This window comes from Eumetopias jubatus, unplaced genomic scaffold, assembly GCF_037043125.1.
Source record: "Eumetopias jubatus isolate StellerSeaLion01/CBP00866 unplaced genomic scaffold, mEumJub1_p1.0 scaffold_12, whole genome shotgun sequence".
NCBI classification, from domain to species: domain Eukaryota; kingdom Metazoa; phylum Chordata; class Mammalia; order Carnivora; family Otariidae; genus Eumetopias; species Eumetopias jubatus.
In genome coordinates this window covers 6,175,607-6,197,879 of record NW_028274818.1, presented here as the reverse complement: position 1 = coordinate 6,197,879, position 22,273 = coordinate 6,175,607, and the positions used below count along the sequence as shown (strand labels likewise).

General features: G+C 38.9%; 1 protein-coding gene across 1 annotated transcript in view; it reads right to left on the bottom strand.

Moving 5' to 3' along the window:
* Positions 1 to 22,273, bottom strand: part of ATF6 (activating transcription factor 6) — a 207,191-nt gene that overhangs the window by 54,786 nt on the left and 130,132 nt on the right. The window contains exon 15 of the mRNA XM_028104722.2: positions 2,771 to 2,855. Within this exon, the coding sequence (XP_027960523.2) occupies positions 2,771 to 2,855 (85 nt within the window). The remainder of the gene's footprint in view (positions 1 to 2,770; positions 2,856 to 22,273) is intronic.

The following is a 22,273-nucleotide window of genomic DNA, read 5'->3' as shown; positions in this document are numbered from 1 at the left end:
CCTCTCTCTGAATGCTGAAGTTACACAGAGAGGTAGAAAAAGCAGCGGTGGAGAGTCATCAGTGAAGATGGGACAGAAGACAGCGACAAGCCAGAGTAAGGGGAGTAAAGCCCTACATTATACACTTTAAGATGTTGGGGGGAGCTGGAGGGGAAAGATGGCGAGATCATTTGGAAGTTGCAGTGGGGAGCAAGGATATACCCACGCCACCTGTAGGCTCAGAGGCATATAAGGTGAGGAGGCAAAATCAGATTCCAACCCTCAGAGCAAGAAGGTGGAGGGACTGTTCAGAAAGAGACTGAGGATACAGCACAACACTTGGCACGTGGTAGATATTCAACCAGTATTTCTTGAATTTGAATCTTAACTTTTCGAATAGTTTACTATACCCTAAAAAGGAAAAAACTAAATTTATTTATAAAGAAATGAAAACCAGATTAAAAAGGAAATGATCTTCTAATGATTGTATTTTTCAAATCCATGAAAGGCTCATTTTCAAAAATTAGTCCCCTGGCCAAGATCAACAGAGTCAAACAGCATCATATTGTTTTTGGCTTAGTAAACATGGAAAACTCACTGTCATAAAATAAAACCAGGCATTCTCTTGCATAAGAATTCAATATCAGAACAAAATTAAGTGAATTCTGTCTTGTTGAAGCTTAGATAATAGCCTTTCTGAGCATAAGCTGACCAGAACTTAAATCTACTATGGTTCAAGCAGAGAAACCCAAATCCCTATGAAATAAGAATAAATGACATTTCCTAAACATATTCTTTGGAGTGTAACACAGTACACTTTGGAATATACTGTCCTTCTTGAAGTAGTAGTAGGACCGCTCCATGAAAGCTTTGGAGGTATGCCTTTACTGAAGAAAGATAAGTTCTTCTCAATGTTACAGTTTTTGCTTTTTTTTTTTTTATTTGTTCTAAATGTCTTTGTAAGACTAAGAAAATGTCATAATTCTTTTACGCTTTAGCAAAACAAATGTTTTATTTTCTATCTATAAAGCTGCCTCAGGGTGCCTGGGTGGCTCAGTCGGTTGAGTGTCTGATTCTTTATTTTGGCTCAGGTCATGATCTCAGGGTCATGAGACTGAGCCCCACATAGGGCTCTGCGCTCAGTGGGGAGGTCTGCTTGAGATTCTCTCTCTCTCTCTCCCCCCTGCCCCACCCCCTGCACATGTATGCACACACACACTCTCTCTCTAAAATAATACATCTTAAAAAAATAAAATAAAACAAGCTGCCTCCTAAGCATTTCTTTTTTTCTTTTTTTAAGAGAGGGAGGGTGGAGTCGGGCAAAGGGAGATGGAGAGAGAGAATCTTAAGCAGGCTCCACGCTAGGCGGGGCTCAATCTTACAATCCTGAGATCATGACCTCCTAAGCATTTCTTTTTTTTTTGTCCCTTAAGATTTTATTCATTTATTTAATTTTAGAGAGAGAACTTGAACAGGAGGGGGGCAAAGGGAGAGAATCTCAAGCAGACTCTGCACTGAGCATGGAGGCCAATGTGGAGCTCAACCCCATGATCTCAGGAGATCATGACCTGAGCCAAAACCAAGAGCCAGCCGCTCAACTGACTGAGCCACACATGTGCCCCTATGACCTCTAAGCATTTCTAATAAGCTGTCTGCACACAGCTCAATGAAATTCTATAGTCCTCTATGGTCTTAAAATGTACAGTGAACATCTAATACTTTTTCTCTAAGACTAAATTTTACTGGGATTTATCTAGAATCCCTGGTTTTTGTTTTTAACAATTATATTTGGTTGTTTAACTATGATCATCAATCAGAATGTGGACTGGTTCAACTGCAGGTTACTTCAAAAGGCTCTTCACTTTTTGGCTTATTCATAAACTATGAGGTTCTTACTACTAGATAAAAAGGGTACTAGTAGTTCCATTATACCAGATAAATGAATTCGGGAAGGATAGCCAATCCTCCTAGTGTCATTAGAGCCTAATATGATGTGTCAGAGAAAGCAATCAGTCAACAATATACACTGTATTCATTTACAACACACAGCTGGCATTGGGAGTAAGAGATTCTCTTTTCCATGAAGAACCCAGCTGCAAGTAATCTCTACTAAATTTCTTTAGTACTTTGTATATTCCTTATGGGACCTTCTCTTTGGAGTACAGTGATTTCTGGGCTTATTTTTCTTTCTAGATTATAAGCAAGATGCCTTAACATCTTTAGATGGTCTCAAGTATTACAGCATTATTTGTAATTTATTTAATAACCCAGCACTAGTAGGAGAACAGAATGGAATAGTAACACTATCAATACCAAATTCATCAGTATTATGGACTAAATAGGCTTGTGATGTTTGGTCTGGGAATCATGTCACCATTTACATAATACAGGTAACTGCCTTGAGTTCCCAAAACCCAACTTACAAATTCACCCTCAGAACCCAGCAGGGAATTCTTACACTGTATGTATAACCAGAAAGGCTACAGTAAGTCTGTAGAGCAGTCAAGATGCTAACCTTTCCGATTTTGTAAGAGAATGAATTTTTTCTCTTAAAAATACAGTAATTTTAAAAGTAACTTTAAAGTAAATCTTCTAATTTTTTAAAGTTATTTTTAAAGAGAGTATAGGAATTTAAAAATAATCTTTTGTGAAAAAAGTGGGAAAATGTTTCAAAATTAATGCATGGATATATATCTGACCAACCAAACATTTTAAATGGCTTTTGGTTAATCCAGAGAATACTATTAAACAAAGCAAACTTACATCGTTCATAAACCCAATTTCAACTTACCATTTATGTTTATTGCTGGTAATACTATTGACATCTTTGGTCTTGAGGTCTTGTTGTGGGTCGTGGCCGGTAGCAGCAGGTGATCCTGAGAATAACAAGCAACAACCTGTTATAACTGGCTTAGTCTTATAATAGGCCCAAGTCAGAGTTTCTAAGATGCCAACATTTCATTGAGATCATAAACAAAAATGACATTTTTTATTTTAACTTGGCTTAGAGGTAATTAACTACAAATCATCTTATGATTTACTGAGTGTCTATCATTACCAGGCGCTATGTAGTATTCTTGGAATACTCCTAGGTTCTGATAACATACATGTTGTGGTGTACTTTAAAGGGTACTGGCCAAGGAGTCCGAACAGAAGGACTGTAATTCTAGATCGGCCGCTAAGAGCTGTATGATCTGGGTCTGTTTCCAATCCTGTAAAATGAGGAGGCTAGACTAGATAATATCACAAGATACTGAAATTATCTATCCAATACAGTCATTTTCACTTTTTTTTTTTTAAGAGGAGGAACATTTCTGCCCTCCTCCCAATTCTGATCCCAAATTGCTGGTATATAAAGTAGACATTCTGTTTGCAGTTTGTAGTAAGGCCAGAGCCTGGAACTTTGTCTGCTTAGCCTCCTCTTCCTTTGAAGCAACCACAGCATTAGATTTCTTTTGGTAAGCAATAAGTATATACTAAAGAAGATGTATAGTTCTTGCCCTTAAAAAGCATATACTTCAATGGAAGAATTAAAAAAAATTATAAATGCACGTCTAGCACAATTATAAAGTTCCAAATGTAATAATGCCAACATTGGATAATCTATAAATGACCCATGGCATCTGAGGTTTCTGGTTTCCAACCACACAAATACTAAAAGTAAGATGAGCCAAGAGGAGTCTGGCTTCAAAAAAAGGGGAGTATGTGTGTTTTGGAAAAGGTATGTATGACTGCAGGTATTCCAAAGCGGATTATACGACTTATAACTTTGTTATGAACTACTGTTTAAACATCAATAACTCCTTTTTCCTAGCAAAAACATAGGAATTGTCACGAAAGAAAGAAAGAAAAAGAGAGAGAGAGAAAGAAAGAAAAGAAAAGAAAAGAAAGAAAGAAAGAAAGAAAGAAAGAAAGAGAAAGAAAGAAAGAAAGAAAGAAAGAAAGAAAGAAAGAAAGAAAGAAAGAAAGAAAGAAAGAAAGAAAGAGAAAGAAAGAAAGAAAGAAAGAAAGAAAGAAAGAAAGAAAGAAAAAAACATACATTAGTGTTTCCACTTAAGGGAGCATGGTTAAATTGAGATAGAACTGAACCTGATATTAACCCCCCTCACTTCATCACTCATTCAGCAAACTTGCTATAGGGAAGGACTCATTACAAGTAGGATTTAACACAGCTGAAGGTAATAAAAATTCAATGCAACTTAGTTCAAAGGTCAATGTGATTATGAAATGCAATTATCAGCAAAGTGAAGAAAAAATCTAGAATGCAATAAACAAATTGAAATGAATATACATCAACAGAACTGTATAGAAAACATTTCCAGTAACTGCTTGTCCTTTGTTTAACTCAAGGCAGCATTTCTGTGAGAACAGATTTTTTTATTTTTAAAGTTAGGGGAAAGATGAGTGAAGTTGTTCTGTTAGAATTCCAGCATTGCAGCATGGGAGCTTTTTTTTTTTTTAAGTGCATTGTCAGACACAAAGATCACACATTTCTCAGTAAAATAACATAATATAGCCAAGAAAAAACAAAATTTGCTGATCTTCATGCCATGAAAATTATAAATAGCTTAATTCCTATAATTAAAATACTGCTTCAGGGTCCCCAAAATTGAATGAGAAAACAAACCAACAAACTTGCAAGCCCCAAATTAAAGCTACTATAAAAATACACACACTTAAGATTCCATTGGTCATGGGTTAAGGTCAGCCTCAGACTTAAATCTGAGTTTCCCGCTAAGATCTAGATGCCATACTAAACATTGTTTTCAAGCATGATTTTCTGCACATAATGTCTTCTACTTTCCTTCTTCATTAAATTTCAAACAGTTACTTTTGCAGGAGAAAGCCAAAGAACACATTATTATTTATGAAAAAGAAGACTCACATCTTGAATGCATAAAAATTATTACAGTTAACCAGCCTTACCTCTAATTATTAGTTTGCAAACTGTGAAAGGTGGGGGGCAGAGAGGAGATCTAGAATTTAAAGTGCATGTTTGGGGTGCCTGGGTGGTTCAGTAGGTTAAGTGTCTGCCTTCGGCTCAGGTCATGATCCCAGGTTCCTGGTACTGAGTCCCGAATCGGGCTCCCCACTTAGTGTGGAGTCTACTTCTCCCTCTACCCCTCCCCTGCTGCTCGTGCTCGCTTGCTCTCTCTCTCACATAAATAAAAAAATCTTTAAAGTGCTTGTTTACCACAGAACTGCAGGGAATCAAAGCTGGTATACTACAAATTCTAACAGTGCTTATATTAAAAAAATAATTTATTCACACAAACATCTGGGAGAGTGTAGTTGATTCATTTAACATTTACTTCAAACTAAATGCTTCTTGCTGTAACAGTAAATTCTGAATCACCTTTTTCTCCCCAACTGTGTTCATCTCACTCCTTTTTAGCATATTAAATTCTATTAGTGATGTTTTCAGAAACAAAGCTATATTTTGGCACTGTTGCTGAAATCTATGTCAGCAATTTTAGGATATCTCCAAATGCACTCCTGAAAAGCCTCTATAGGACTGAGATACCATGGGATATCTTCAGGGAGGAAACTTTGTGGACAGACACTATCATCAACACATTGTTATTTTTATTCCCAGAAGAAGTCAGAGAAACACTGGTGGGAAAACACCAAAACATTTCACTGTGCGAATAAAACAGTTTTCCCCAGTGTTACACAATATCGTGCATGAGAAAATCTGCCATTTTCATACAGTTCTCCTAATTCTTTTCCAAGCACTTTGTTAGAAGAGAACCAAAATATTAGTGCATAATGCAGCATCCAAAATTATGTTTCTCCTCTTTTTAAGAGGGCTAAAGCATTGGAGACTAACCTGTCAAAAGAACAGGACCACATTTTGCTCAGCTGAAGGTTGAAATGGTAATTCACAATAAAATTAAGGTCCTACTAGGTGTTGTCTCATGTTAATTCTATATATCCTTGTAGAGTGGAAACTGACCTCCAACTTAAACTAACCGCTGAGATTAAATGACCCTTCCCACTCCCTTCTAAAACTTACTGATACCCAAAAAAAAAAAAAAAAAGAAAAACTTACTGATACCCACAGCACAAGTGAACATTCATGACTAGTTTTGTTTTTCTTTTCCCAAAAGTACTTTTGCTAATTGTATTTGTTAGGGTAATTGGGGGCGCCTGGGTGGCACGGTTGGCTAAGCATCCAACCCTTGGTTTTGGCTCAGGTAGTGATCTCAGGCTCGTTGAGACTGAGCCCCACGATGGGCTCCAAGCTCAGTGCAGAGTCCGCTTGAGATTCTCTCTCCCTCTCTCTGCCCTCCTGCTCATGCTCTCTCAAATAAATAAATCTTTAAAAAAATATTAGGGAAATTGATAAAGTGTGAAAAGGAGATTTAATAAAAGTGAATAGTTTAAAAAATTCACTCATTCCAAGACAACCATAAAAGACTGAGAAAAAAAAATCATACCAGTCTGCATTCAGATTGCTTAAAAAAGTATCTTTAAATTCTTAATCTAATTTAGAGTAAGAGTAACTGATACTGGAAATTATGGTTGATGCATTGTGAGTGTAGTTTGTATTGAAAGGCAACATGGAATTCTTCCAGATCTGACTCAAAGAAAAGATGTTGGCCCTAAATCAAAACTTGGCAAGCAAGTCTACATTTATATAATTAAAAGAAATAAATTTAAAATATACATATTATTTTGATGATCTCCTCCTGCTTTAACCATTTTTGTTAATTCATAGATTTTCCAGTAGTCCCTATTATACTAGGTAAGACAGTTTCTCTTGTATTAGGAAACTCTGACCTAAGCTTGGGGCCCCATATCTTTGATAGAAAGGAATGTATTTAATATCTAATGATGTTTCCTGGGGAATGAGGGAAACTCTACAACAGGCTGCACTCTGACAATGAGCAGCTTTTATTTGGATCAACATGGGCCTCTATTTGTCAAATTTTGCATGTCAGGCCCATACTAACAACAATGACTTCTTAACATTTCCTATACTTGGTCTATATCCACTGGATTCCAGAGATGGGCTTGGTTTTTCAATATAAAACCGTTAAAACCAGATCAAAAATAAAAAGCATCTATCCTCATTTCAAAAATAGCTTTGCATTAATTTTCTTCTAATCCATGTTCCTATCCTGGGGAGCTCTCGTTTTCTATCACTTTACCTCATTTATCTCACCAAGTCTCTGGCAAGCTCCCGAACTAAATGAAGAGCATAGCAAAGCTTGGAAACAGGAGAGCCAAAGCAGCAATGAGAATCAGGCCTTCCAGAGCTCTTTATCAAAGTCAAACATTCTGAATTTATGTTGTTTGCTAAGAGCCGTATTAATTGCTGATCAAATGTGTCCAACACGAAAGCAACTGAAAAGCAAAGATAATTAAGAAATTTGAAACCATTAAAATACACAGATACACACAGTGACATATCCTAAAAGAAAAAATGTAAAGAAAAAAAATTAGAGGTAGTAAAACTAAGTAGAATGTAATCATATTAAAATGTCTATGATGTAGGGCTTCCCATTATAGTAAAAACATAAGCTAAGTACATTACTCACCCCCAAACTAGAAAGTTAATATAAATAGCTAATATGAATGCAGTATTTGTGCCACTAACGTACGCAATAAGACTACAGACCAATAAAAGGAAATGTAAAGCTTGCATCAGCACCATTAACATGCATGTCAACCAGAGGAAGAATAAATCAAAACTATTAGTGCACAACAGATGGCCCAAGAGAGAGCCAAGGTTTACAACATTTCACAAGAGGAAAATTCTGACACTACGCTCAAACCTGATAAATGCTGCCAAGGTCACCAGAGGAAAGATTAGCTTGAAATCCTAGTAAGTACAAACTCATTTTGCTTTAAGATATGGTTCTCATATGAAACTCTGTGAGAGTCTCCAAACCTGCCCAACGGGCTGTGACCTCCCCTTTTATGCGCGCAAAAATGTATAAAGTTGGACCATATGAAACTGTCATTTTTTGGTGGGTCAAATATCAGTAATTTCATAAAGTTCAACCTAATAGTTATTATATATTCCTCTCTTTTTAAAAAATATTTTTTTTAAATTAAACTTTACACCCAACATGGGGCTCGAACTCACAACCCCTAAATCAAGAGTTGCATGCTCTACTGACTGAGCCAGCCAGGTCCCCTGATCTGCATCTCTCTCTCTCTTTTTAAGATTTTATTTGTTTGAGAGAAAGAGAGCACACACGTAAGCGGGAGGAGGGGCAGACTCCCTGCTGAGAGGGGAGCCAGCAGACTAATCCCAGGACCCGGAGATCATGACCTGAGTCAGCCCCTTAACCTACCAAACCATCCAGGCACCCCCTGCTTCTCTTTTTTAAAAGTAGAATTAATTTAGGGTTTCCTGGTCAACATGCTTTCTTATAAATACTTTCCCAAGGATATGACAGTAGCTTCCAAATCATTCTTCTCTCTCTCTTTTTAAAGATTTTATTTATTTGACAGAGAGAGAGACACAGCGAGAGAGGGAACACAAGCAGGGGGAGTGGGAGAGGGAGAAGCAGGCTTCCCTCAGAGCAGGGAGCCCAATGCGGGGCTCAGTCCCAGGACCCGGGGATCATGACCTGAACCGAAGGCAGACGCTTAACCACTGAGCCACCCAGGCGCCCCTCATTCTTCTCTCTTAATGAGAGTTTGCAGGGAAAGTGTTTCTAAACCAGGTCAGGACTGTTTTCCCTAGAGAAAGCTCTTCGACAAAATGCTGGTTATATGCTTTGAACAGGGATCAGCCAGCAAGTCTTTGAGCCTGTCTTTCATATTACTCCATTCAATAACTCAAGCTAATCAAGTTCCAAACTTTGTCAGTTCTAATACAGAGTTTTTCAAAAGCTGGACAGTGTGTGATTTAGGGAAATAAATTAGGACCCCTGAAACTCATTCTCAATCCTCATTTGCTGAGTGCCAACAGTGTGGCAATCCAAAAAAATGTCTTAAGGAAAAAGATCAAACACTAAATGCATGAAGAGTTTAACCATAGGAGTTTGTCAGACATAATGTTTACAAGATGTTTCGTTTTAGAAAATTCACTTTACTCAGGACTACTGGTAGGAAGTGAATTTCCTGAGGACTGAATTGCATCCTACAGATGGGCTACCAAAGTAAGCGTGCAGAGTGTGGAGGGAGACGGTGAGTCTACAGCAAACTGAGCCAACGGGTTTTCTGAGAAAAGAGATTATTAGGAAGCACTTCAAAGAAGTTGTTAAATACAGATAGCTAAGAAAATTATTTTCCTTTTTATTGTTAAAAAATAGGGAAAATGCCGGGTTGAGACAAAAATTAACTTTTTGAACTTCTAGGCAGAAACTACAAAAATGGTATAAACTTGTGTAACAGTCTCAAATGCTGTGTGTGTGTGTGTGTCTGTGTGTGTGTGTGTGTCTGTGTGTGTGTGTGTGTGTGTGTGTGACTACCACAGCAGCGGGCGAAGGGAATGCATGGAGCTCTATTCTAGAGGACTCCTTCATATCAATGATGCTACAACTTTTTGGAGGGAGAGGAGAAGAAGCAACCTACTTCCTTTATATTCCTCAAGTTATCTTTCCTGCATGATTCTGTGTCTGGATATTCCTCCAGTCTCCACTAAAGATCTCGACCTTCTCTCCAAAGTAATTTTGATCTTGGTTTCACACAAACAAACTGGAAGGACTATAAAATATCCCGAAAGTACATTTTAGGAAAGACTGGACTTGACAAGGCAAACAACCAAGTGGGAAAAAACAACTCCCTTAAAGTTTCTTTTAAAGCTCTTATAAATTTAATGATAATCTGCAATAATCTGATTTTTCTACTTTAGCGGACAAATTTTGTCTTGAGATCTTGGGTTAGCAAGATAGCCCAAAACTGGACACCTGGTCCGCACTGGGAGCTGAGCTTTAGCTTTCTTGCCAGCTACAATCCTCATAAAGGATGGAGGTATGCTATCGTATAGACTTGTTCCAAAGAGTTCAGAAGAGTTCTCTCTTCATATCACGAAATGTATACTTTCCAGAACCTAGTATGTTCTCTGCATTCTCATAAATAGAACAGCAAGTTCTCAGCTTCCATTCAGTTTTAAAGTGAATGTTTGATGTATAATGCACTTGTGGGGAAGGAAGGAAAATTCTGTTTTCACTGTTTGCTCAAGTATTGTTTAAGAAAGGATTTCAACTGAATTTCAGGTAGTGATGGCTCAAAAGGCACACTAAGGGATCACAGTATTAATTTTAAGTTCTGTAATAATTAGGTACCCTTCAGAAACTATTTAATCTTATGGCCAAAGGAAACCAAGATCAGAAGTGAACATACTGACAGTAGTAGGTCCTTCTGAAACAGAAGTTCTTAACAAAGGGTCCATATCAGAATCATCTACAGGACTTCATGATGTAAACACCCAGGTTCTCCACCCCCTAAAAACATTCTGAGAAGGTAAGTCTGAGGCAGGCCAAAATTTGGCAGGGATCCATGGCAATTCTGATGCAGACAGCGTGAGGGTGCAGCTTTCACAAGCACTGGCAGCAAGGAGTAGAAGAGACAAGAAGCCCGGGCTCCGGAGCTAGACTGCCTGGGTTTGAATTCTGCCTCTGCCACCCCCATTTCCAGCTGTAGGATCTAGAGCAAGTTCCCTGATCTCCCTATGCCCTGGTTTTCTCATCAGTAAAACAAGGACAGTAATAATACATAGTGCATAGATTGCTTATAAAGATTAAACAAGATAATACTTTAAAGCACTTGGAACAGTGAGTGACTGGCAAGTAAAAAGCACTATTTGAAGCATTCAATAATTTAAAAAAAAAAAAAAAAAGGGACCAAAAAGTTTGAGGTCAGAGAAGTCCTTGAGAAAACGTAACAGGTCGCACAACCAGGGACACGGATGCTGCTGACCACATTTCTTCCGTCCCACCTGGTGGCTGAGAGCCACTGTTTACACCTGTCAATGACAGGCGCTCACTCCCCATCCAAACTCTTGAGCCTAGAAACGAAAGCTCTTTGTACTCTTCTCCTGCTCTGGCCTCTTTCTGCCACGATCGCTCACTATTCCTTTTCACAAATACTACTGCCAACTGTCAGAGATATTCTCTATAAATTCAGCCAAGAGAACAAGATACCCTCACATTTAATTTTCTTTAACATAAAAGAGAGGGGGAAAATAACTGAAGCACAAGTATTCAATGCTTCTACTCTATCTCTGCTTTTTCTAAGGGTTTTTTTTTTAAGTGCTGCTGGATTGCATGCGTGGTAGGGGTGAGGTTACCGGTGGAGAGGAGAGTTGGAAGAAGCTAAACTGGTTTTTTTTACAAAAGGTATGAGTTATTAACAGGGAAGAAGGGTCTGGAGGTTGGAGGAGTGGAAAGGAGGTGGACAGAGGGCTGGCCTGAGGTGTGGCCTTTGCAGGACGACAGAGGTGAGGCAGCGGCTCTGCGGGGGTGGGGGTGGGGCAAGAGGGTACTGCTGCTGTTTTATTTACTATTCCCTGTGCAATGTCGTCAAGAGACGTCACTAAAGGTCTTACATTATTTATCACGTTTATGAGGTTTTGGATTTGTATTTCTTTTATTTTTTTAAAAGTGGGCTCAACACCCGGCGTGGAACCCAACGTGGGGCTTGAATTCATGATCCTGAGATCAAGACCTGAGTTGATATCAAGAGTCGGACACTTAACCAACCGAGCCACCCAGGCACCCCAATTTGTATTTCTTAGAGATCTGTCACCATGTCAAAATCAGGGCAAGCTGATTCTTAAAAAAGGGCAAGCTGAGGGTTGCTGGAGGGGAGGGGGGGGAGGGGGATGGGGTAACTGGGTGATGGGCAGTAAGGAGGGCACTTGATATAATGAGCACTGCATGTTATATGCAACTGATGAATCACTGAACTCTACCTCTGAAACTAGTAATACACTGTATGTTCATTAACTGCATTTAAATTTAAAAAAAGAGTTAACCCTAAAAAAAGGGGGGAGGTAAGCAAAAAAGTCCAGTTCTATTTAAATTACACGGGGTCTTTTCCTCTGTCGAGACTTCATAATGGTCTTCTGGCAGAGAAGCTCCTTTAAAAATAAAATTAAATCCTAGTACCAAAACAAAAACAAATCCCAGTGAAACAAAACAAAAATCCAACAAAAAAAGAGTTCTCAAGGGCCTAATTTGTGAAGAATGTGGGCAGCCACTAAGCGGCCAACACATGCCTTTCTCTGCTTTGCTCCACTGTCATGTCTCCCACCCCTCCCAACCCTCAGCCTGGCCCTGTCGCTCAGCGTCTGTTGGGGCCCAAAACACAGCCCCCCACCCCTCAACCCAGTCTGCTCTTCTGCCTGTGTTTTCCCACCGTACTCCCTCCCCACAGGGTCACAGCTACTTCTGTCATCCCTCTAGGTCTAACTGAGACCAATCTCACTCCCAGAAATGTGCTCCCACCACAAGGTACGGTAATGTTGCTTCCGCTTGCCTCTTGACGTGTGAGCAGGCTACCATCATAAACCCCAATGTTACAGGGGTCCAGAGGAGATATGGGAAGAGAGGAGGACATTTCAGGGCCTAGCTACTATAAAGGCACAAAGCAGGAAAGATCAAAGCCAAGTTTTTAATTTGATACTCTTGATATTTAGTATCAATAAAGTAAGCCATGGAGTACATTCCTGAGTTTACAAAATCATTTCCATTTTGGTTATGTGACTTTCAAATTAGTTTCCCTAAACCTTTAAGATTTAGTATTTAAGTTTTTATAGTACTGGCTGTTGGTTTTGGCTATCCAGCATTTGAATATCTTGTCTACTTGGGGGTTTTTGTGAGGGGAAAATGTCTAACTGCAGAAGCCTGAAGGGGACAGACATAATTTCTCTCCCAGCTCTCCGGCAACCAGGACACAGACATGTGACCTAAGCCTGGCCAATCAGATACTCCCCTAAAATTCAAAGTCTTAGGCAACAGTGAAACAGCGAATAAAGACTCAGATTTAGATTCACAGCAGCAATGGGAGCAGGCCACCGGCAGCAGGGCTAGTGGCCGTGGGGGAGGCCCGTGTCCTAACCCAACTGTCCTAACCCAACTTCTTGAGCTGAGACAATGACTGTGTTCTTGGCTGTGTGGCCTTCTTTGGTTCCCATCCCTGTTCTGGGCTGAGTTCTCCAGTATTCGCATGGAGTCTTGTGAACTAAAAATGGCCTTCCATTAAATTCCTTTCCTGTAACGTAAGCAGTTTCTGCTTTAAGTTATGGTAAGTTTCTGTTGTTTTACAACCAAGAACCATCACCGGCACAATACTGGAATTCCATTTCTGACATATTTGATATTGCTGGTCAATGTCCGACCTAACATTTCCCCAAAATATCAATTTTAATTAGATTAATCCCACGGTATTATTTTAGGTAAATAAAGTAGACTGAGTCATAAGTCAATGGATTCCCATATCTCCCATTTGATCCCTAAAGTAATGAAAACTGGCCCTGTTGCCACCACTGTAACTGCAGCTGTCCTTATGAAGACTCTATTCTAATTGTCAAGCCCAGTGCTTTTATCCAGTCCTCACCCTATTTACTCCCACAGCAGCTGATGCTCTCAGCTCCTCCTCCAACTCTTGGTTCTCATTTTCCCTCAAGTTTTTTCTCTTTTTGCTATCCTCTCTTCCACCCACATCACACAGAAAATATTGGCGTCTCTCAGAGGCAAATGTTTTTTCTTCTCTTCGCATTTTCATCTAGTTTCATAATTTGAAATATATGTTAGGCTCAAATCTCTCAAACCTTAACTGAAGATCCATATTCACAAACGCTTACTAAATATTTCCACTGGAATATGCTATAGGTTTTTAAATTATGATTTATCTTCCTCCTGGGTTTCTGATTTTAATTAACTTCATCAATTTGTATTTAGCTGTCCAAATAGAAACCTAGAATGATCATGGACTCCTCCGTTTTTCTTACCTTCAACACTAAATATGCCCCTTTCTTATTCCCAAGTGTAAGTCCATATTAACTCCTCTCATATACCTGTATTCACTCCTTGGTAATCTCATTTAGTCTCAGGGTTTTAAATATTATCTGCATGCTGATGGCTCCCAAATTTATATTTGTAGCCCATCTCACTCCCTTGGCCTTGACTCCTATATCCAACTGCCTACTTAAAACACTCACTTGGATCTCTCAAAGTTAAGATATCCAGAACTGAGCTCTTGAAATACCTCTCAACTGTGCTTCTCCCACAGTGTTTCCCATCTCTGTGGCAATGTCGTTCTTCTCAGACACTCCGGCCAAAGATCCTGTAGTATTCTTCTCATACTCCATATTCAGTCTCTCAGTGAAACCTATTGATTCTGCTTTCCAAATACATCCAGAATTGAACCATCAGTCCAAGCCATCACTACCGTCTGTAGGATTATAACAGCCTCCTCAATGGTCTGCCTGCTTCTGCTCTTTCTTCCTCCAAGTCTAGTCTCATTACAGCAAGCACAATGATCTTGTTGAAATGTATATAGGAATGTTCCAGTGACTTCCAATCTCAGAGTAAAATTAAAATTACCTCAATGGCTTTTAAGGCTGTATATGTTTCGACCCAGCTACTTAATTCTCTAACATCATCTTCCATGGTTTGTTCTCCTATTTATTCTGCTCCTGCCGCCACAGCCTCCTTTCTTGCTCCTCACATATACCAAGCATGTTCTTGCTTCAGGGCCTTTGTACTTGCTGCTCCCACTGGAATATGAGCACGGAGTCTGCTTGTCCCTCTGCCTCTGCTGCTCTCTCTCTCTCTCTCTCTCTCTCTCTCAAATAAATAAAATCTTTAAAAAAAGAAAAAGTTCAGAGCACCCAACTGGAGGATATGCTTATCAGAAACAATAACGTGAAAAAAAAAAAAAAAAAAGAAACCGTAATAGGAGAAGCACAGCTGGAGGAAATCACACTAATTGGAAACCATACTCTCTTCATCCGAGTTCAGATATTAAACAGATGCCCCAAAGAAACAGAAGCCATCATTTTGAGATACTGCCCACCACTTACCTTTGGAAACACTCAGAACAATGAGACAAGACTCTAAGCTGCTCCATCAAAAAACTGCCACAACTGATGAACTCGGTGAGGTCACAGGCTACAAAATCAAGGTACAGAGATCTGTTGCATCTCTGTACACGGACACTAAAGCAGCAGAAAGAGAAATTAAGAAAACAATCCCATTTACAACCACACCAAAAATATTAAGATACCTGCAAATAAGCCTAACCGAAGAGCTGAAAGACCTGTACTCAAAAACTATAAAACCCTGATGAAAGAAACTGAAGAGAACACAAAGAAATGGAAAGACATCCCATGGATCGGAAGAACAAATACTGTTAAAATTGTCTATACTACTCAATGCAGTCTACACATTTAATGCAATCCCTATCAAAATACCAACACCATTTTTCACAGAACTACAACAGGGGTGTCTGGGTGGCTCTGTCGTTAAGCACCTGCTTTCGGGCCAGGTCATAATCCTGGGGTCCTGAGATCAAGGCCAACATCGGCCTCCCTGCTCAGTGAGGAGCCTGCTTTTCCCTCTCCCTCTCCTGCTGCTTGTGCTCTCTCTCTCTCAAATAAATTAAATCTTTCAAAAAGGATGATTAAAAAAATAAAAAGAACTAGAACAAAGAATCCTAATATTTGTATGGAACCACAAAAGACCCTGAACAGCCAAAAGCAATCCTGAAGAAGAAAAGCAAAGCTGGAGGCATCATGATTCTGGACTTGAAGTTTTATTACAAAGCTGTAGTAACCAGAACAGTATGGTACTGGCACAAAAAGAGACACATAGATCAATGAACAGAAAAGAAAACCCAAAAATGAACCTTTAATTGTATGGTCAGTTAATCTTTGACGAAGCAGGAAAGAATATCCAATGGGGAAAAGACAGTCTCTTCAACAAATGGTTTTGGGAAAACTGGACAGCTACATGCAAATGAATGAAACTGGACCACTTTCCTATATCATACACGAAAAATCAATTCAAAACGGATTAAAGACCTAAATGTGAGTGAGGCCTGAAACCATAAAAATCCTAGAAGAGAACACAGGCAGTAATTTCTTTGACATGGGCTGAAGCAACTTCTTTCTAGATATGTCTCCTGAGTCAAGGGAAACAAAAGCGAAACTACTGAGACTGTATCAAAATACAATGCCCCAGTGAAGGAAACAATCAGTAAAACTAAAAGGCAACATACGGAATGGGAGAAGATATTTGCAAATGCCATGTTTGATAAAGGGTTAGTATCCAAAATATACAAAAAATCTAATAAAACCCAACACCCAGAAACTGAATAATCCAATTAAAAACTAGGCAGGACACATGAACAGATACTTCTCCAAAGAAGACATCCAGACGGCCAACAGACACATGAAAAGATGCTCAACATCACTCATCATCAGGGAAATGCAAATCAAAACTACAATGAGGGGGCAACCCGGGTGGCTCAGGTCATGATCCCAGGGTCCTGGGATCGAGCCGCGCATCCGGCTCCCTGCTCCACGGGAAGCCTGCTTCTGTTCCCTCTCTCACTCTCCCTGCTTGTGTTCCCTCTCTCACTGTGTCTCTGTCAAATAAATAAAATCTTAAAAAAAAAAAAACTACAATAAGATATTACCTCACACCTGTCAGAATGGCTACAATGAACACCACAAGAAACAACAGGTGTTGGTGAGGATGTAGAGAAAAAGAAACACTTGTGCACTGTTGGTAGGAATGCAAACCGGTGCAGTCCCTGTGGAAAATAGGGAAGTTCCTCAAAAAGTTAAAACAGAACTACCTTATGATCCAGCAATCTCACTACTGGGCATTTACCCAAAGAATACAAGAACACTAATTCAAAGGGATACATGCACCCCTACGTTTGTAGCAGCACTCTCTACAATAGCCAAGATATGGAAGCAGCCCAAGGGTCCATCGGCTGACTGATGAGTGGATAAAGATGTGGCGTATATTTTATTCAGCCATAAAAAAGAATGAAATCTTTCTATTTGCCAACAACATGGATGTAACTAGAGAGAATAATGCTAAGCGAAATAAGTCAGTCAGAGAAAGACAAATACCATATGATTTCACTCATATGTGGCATTTAAGAAACAAAACAAGCAAAGGGAAAAAATGAGAGATACTATCAAGAAACAGACTCACAGAGAACAAACTGGTCACCAGAGGGGAGGTGGGTGGGCAGGATGGGTGCGACGGGTGGCGGAGATTAAGGAGCGCACTTGTGACGAGCATCGAGTGACCTACAGAAGTGCTGAATCACCGTATCGTCCGCCTGGAACTATCCTCACACTGTATGCTCACTACACTGGAACTAAAATAAAACTTAAACAAAAGAAAAAGAGTCTAAGTTGGAGTTCACGCTCCACTGTGAGATCTACAAGTGCTGATATGAGTAATTAATGGTGGAGCCAGAGGAAATGAGATGTGTTCAGCCCTGCCCTGGATGCCAGGTCTCACACCAGAGTGTTCTCATTAACAAAGACTCTGACAAGATGGGAGGCCTGAGGCAAGAGCAAGAGAACACTCCTCCGAGGGGCATTTCGGGGGGGGGGGGGGAGGGGGGTTTCTTTCTTTACGTTTTAGATCTTTGCTCTTCCAAGAATTTCTTTTTATTAGGAAATGTGGCTACAGATACACTCTTTACACCTATCAAATGGTTGTGCGCTCTAACTTCACAGAAGATCATGGAAAATCCACCCACCAACACAGAGCTCAAAAGACATATAGGATGACAATCTAAACAAAATGGCTACTGGAGTATTAGGCTAAATTACAAAGAGTAGTGATAAACTAAGAAGGGAAATAAAGGCCTATTAATCAGGAAAACAGATAGGTACTGTTAAAAAAAAAAAAACAACCCACCAAAGGAAAGTGTCTAGGAAATGAATGCTAGATAACAAAAGGAGGTAAAGAGAGTCACCTGACCAACCCCAACCCTCTCTGTTTCAACATGCTCACAATTATTAAGATACTAAACTGCTGCTAAAAGGTTAAATAAATATCCCCAAAGCAGTCTAAAATTTCCCTGAAGTTTTTCTATTTCCCAACTCTTGCTACATCTGTGATACTCAAAAAACATATAAATACAGATATGTATTTAACTAAGAGGCGATGGCTAAGAAACTGAAAATCTGGGCCCAACTTCCTTCTCCAACCTTATCCTGTACAATAGTCCCTAAATTTGGATAAACTCAAATTATTCCTTTTCTTTCCCACCACATTCTTTCATGGATACTTAACTTTACAGTGAGGTTCCCTGAGTCTGGAAAGCCCTTGCTCTTTATTATTCTGTGCTGAGAATACCTATTCACCTTATATAACTCAGTTTACAGTTTCATCTTTGAAGGCTTTATGATCATCTCTCTCCCATCCCTAAAATCTCAGGTTTGGTCAAGTTTTATGTAGGGGATTTTCTTGGAGTTCTGCTATTACATTCAAAAAGTCAACCAAAATATGACAGAAATTATACTAAGCAAAAGCACAGAGTCATGGGGCAGGAAGAACCCTTAGAGATCAGGGAGTCTATGCCCTCATTTAAAAAAAAACTAAGGCCCAGCTAGGATTTAGACTCAGCTCTGTCAACAACAATTTTATCCCAACATACCAACAATCACCAAATAAAAATAAATGTTTCTAAAATCACCAAGGAAAAAGACAGAAATCTTCAAAGTGGAAAATACAATTCACTCATGAAAGGCCGTTTATCCAACTGCTAAGAGTACTGGAATCTGTCCACTACGTGGGTGGGTTTTTGGGATGTCCCTAAAGGAAAGGAAATCAATATCCAACAACAACTTCACAAACATACTTATCTATCAGGTCATATTTATCTATAATACAAAGTTTCTGCTCTCTCCCTGTGTACGGCTGGTCTTCCTTTTGTGTGTGATCAGGAAGCAGGTGCTACTTTTAACATCACTCTGAATCATATAAGATCAGGATGCTAAATATACTGGGGGGAAAATGGTCATCACAGATAGTCTTTATAGCCTCTAATTTATATGAATGACAGGGATATGAAAGTAAGAACTAGGGATGATTGTAAATGAAGGTAAATAGAAGTAATTTCATATGAACACAGAGAATTGTTTCAGTATTATTGATAGGACCCCAAAATGCATCTGCATAAGCAATTCTAACATAGGCACATACTAAAGTGTTAAAGTCAAAATAGATATAGGCAGCCTTACCATACACAGTAATCATTCTTACACATTTTGCGTCATGAGTCGTGGAAACTGTCCTATAAATCTCTGAATCTATTACTTATTTCCACAGCTCCCCGGATCCACCTTTTCCTGAAGAGAATTGAGTATCATTAAATGGGATGAATTACATGTATGACTCTACTATGGGCAGAAAATCAAAGAATGACCAAAGTATGATCTGACAACTCTCAGAATATAAAATATAAAATTTCACCAATATAAAATAGTAAGTTAAAATTCCTGTACAGTAGTTTGAGACCACCAAACTTCATGTGAGCATGTAACTTAGCTGTTTAAAATGATGCAAGAGCAAGTTCAAATCTAGAAACAAAAAATAGCTGCTATCTGCTACCCATATTAGCACTGTCAGGCTATGAATATAAACCCAATTTATGGCTCGCCTAAAACATACTTAAGTATACTGTGGGCAAAGGTTGAGACCGAAGAATATGTCTTAGTCTTTCGAGACTAACTGGCTTTAAAAATTACATAAATACATACATATAATTCATATATGCATGATAAACAGGAAAACTTGTTTTATAATAGGTAAGGGTAATGTTTGTTTAATTAATATAAGACAGAATAGGGGTACCCGGCTGGCTCAGTCAGAAGAGCATGCGACTCTTGATTTTGGGGTTGTGATTTCAAGCCCCATGTTGGGTGTAGTTTACTTAATTAAAATACATATGACAGAATAATGTATGAGTAGTTGACATAGTGGTCTGTCTACTCTAATTTTGTACTAAACATCATGTCAATAATACTAAGATTACACAGCAGAAGTATTCCCAAACATAAGTTAGTAAATGCATTAATACTGTGATCCCAAAAACATATGCAGAAATAGTTTCATATACGCTTGAACAAAATAGAAGATCAATAAATCTTCAGGATATGTTAGTCAATGGATCAGTACATTTTTATGGTTTAATAAGGTCACAGTGCCTCTTGAAATTACTGAGAAGAGATCAAGATTGTATCTAAGAAAATAAATTAGCCATTAGTCTCACAGTGTAGCTAAAAATTTCAGAGTAAATTTAGGTTAGAAATTAGTGAAGTTTCAAAGAGAATAAATAAAATAATTGAAGGATATTCTGGCATTAACTCATTAAAAGAAACATCAATCTGTCTCTTATATAAACATATGTTTAAGTTAATTTAAGAGACCAACGCAGCACTACTGTGAATAATACTAAAATTTTCAAATTTATTTTCTAGGCGGAATTTTTTTTTTAAGATTTTATTTATTTATTAGAGAGAGAGACAGCACAAGCAGGGGAGAAACAGACTCTTCGCGGAGCAGGGAGCCCGATGCGGGGCTCGACCCCATTGGGATCAGGACCCAAGCTGAAGGCAGACACTTAACCGACTGCGCCACCCAGGCGCCCCTAAGGCAGAATTTTAAAATTTAAGTTCTAGGCAGAACTTTTAAATTAAATCGTTTTGAGTAAATTTAAATGGTTTCTGAAGGAGGAATGGAAGAGTTAAAAGGAATGAGTAATATTTCTTTCTGACTGGGATAATTCCCATAGCCTCTGCTTTTATCAAAGGTTTCATTTCTCAATTTTCAAATGCCATTTTTAATTTCAATTTTCAAATGCTTAAATTTCCTTAGGGAGCTGAAGACTGTTTTGCAAAACATTATTACAGAATGAGCATGTTCCGTGTCATCTCTAGGTTTATGTCTCAATATGTGTACTTGAAAACAAAAAATTAGCACATACTATAAAATTAAGGAGATATTCTTTTAATAAGCTACATTTGCTTGTTTTATTTTTCAAAGATTTATTTTATTTTATATTAGAGAGAGAGAGAAAGAGAGAAGGAGCATGAGCAGAGCAGAGGGAGAGAGAATCTCAAGCAGATTCTGCGCTAAGCACAGACCTGACATGGGGCTTGATCTCACAACCCTGAGATCATGACCTGAGCCTAAACCAAGAGTCAGATATTTAACCGACTGCGCCACCCAGGCGTCCCTATGTTTGCTTGCTTTAATCAAGCTATTCTGACTTCATTTGTTGTTGCCAATACTCATAATCTTTCTAAAAGTTTAAACATCATCAGGATAAAAAGCTTTTGCACAGCAAAGGAAACAGCTGACAAAACCAAAAGACAACTGACAGAATGGGAGAAGATATTTGCAAATGACATATCAGATAAAGGGCTAGTATCCAAAAATTCTATAAAGAACTTATCAAACTCAACACCGAAAGAACAAATAATCCAGTCAAGAAATGGGCAGACATGAACAGACATTTCTGCAAAGAAGACATCCAAATGGCCAACAGACCCATGAAAAAATACTCAACATCACTCGGCATCAGGGAAATACATATCAAAACCACAATCAGATACCACCTCACACCAGTCAGAATGGCTAAAATTAACAAGTCATAAAATGACAGATGTTGGTGAGGATGTGGAGAAAGGGGAACCCTCCTACACTGTTGGTGGGAATGCAAGCTGGTGCAGGCACTCTGGAAAATAGTGTGGAGTTTCCTCAAAAAGTTGAAAGTAGAGCTACCCTGGAAACTAGCAATTGCACTACTAGGTATCTACCCCAAAGATACAAATGTAGTGATGTGCAAGGGCACCTGCACTCCAGTGTTTATAGCAGCAATGTCCACAACAGCCAAACTATGGAAGGAGCCCAGATATCCGTCGACAGATGAATGGATAAAGAAGTGTGTGTGTGTGTGTGTGTGTGTGTGTGTGTGTGTGTGTGTGTGTGTGTGTGGAATGGAATACTACTCAGCCATCAAAAAATGAAATCTTGCCATTTGGAATGATGTGGATGGAACTAGAGGGTATTATGCTAAGAATCAGAGAAAGACAATTATCATATGATCTCACTCCTATGTGGAATTTAAGAAACAAAACAGAGGAACATAGGAGAAGAGAGGGAAAATAAAACAAGATGAAATCAGAGAGGGAGACAAACCATGAGACTCCTAACCACAGGGAACAAACTGAGGGGTGCTGGAGGGGAATGGGGTAAATAGGTGAGAGGCATTAAGGTGGGCACATGATGTAATGAGCACTGGGTCTTATATACAACTAATGAACCACTGAACTCTACCTCTGAAACAA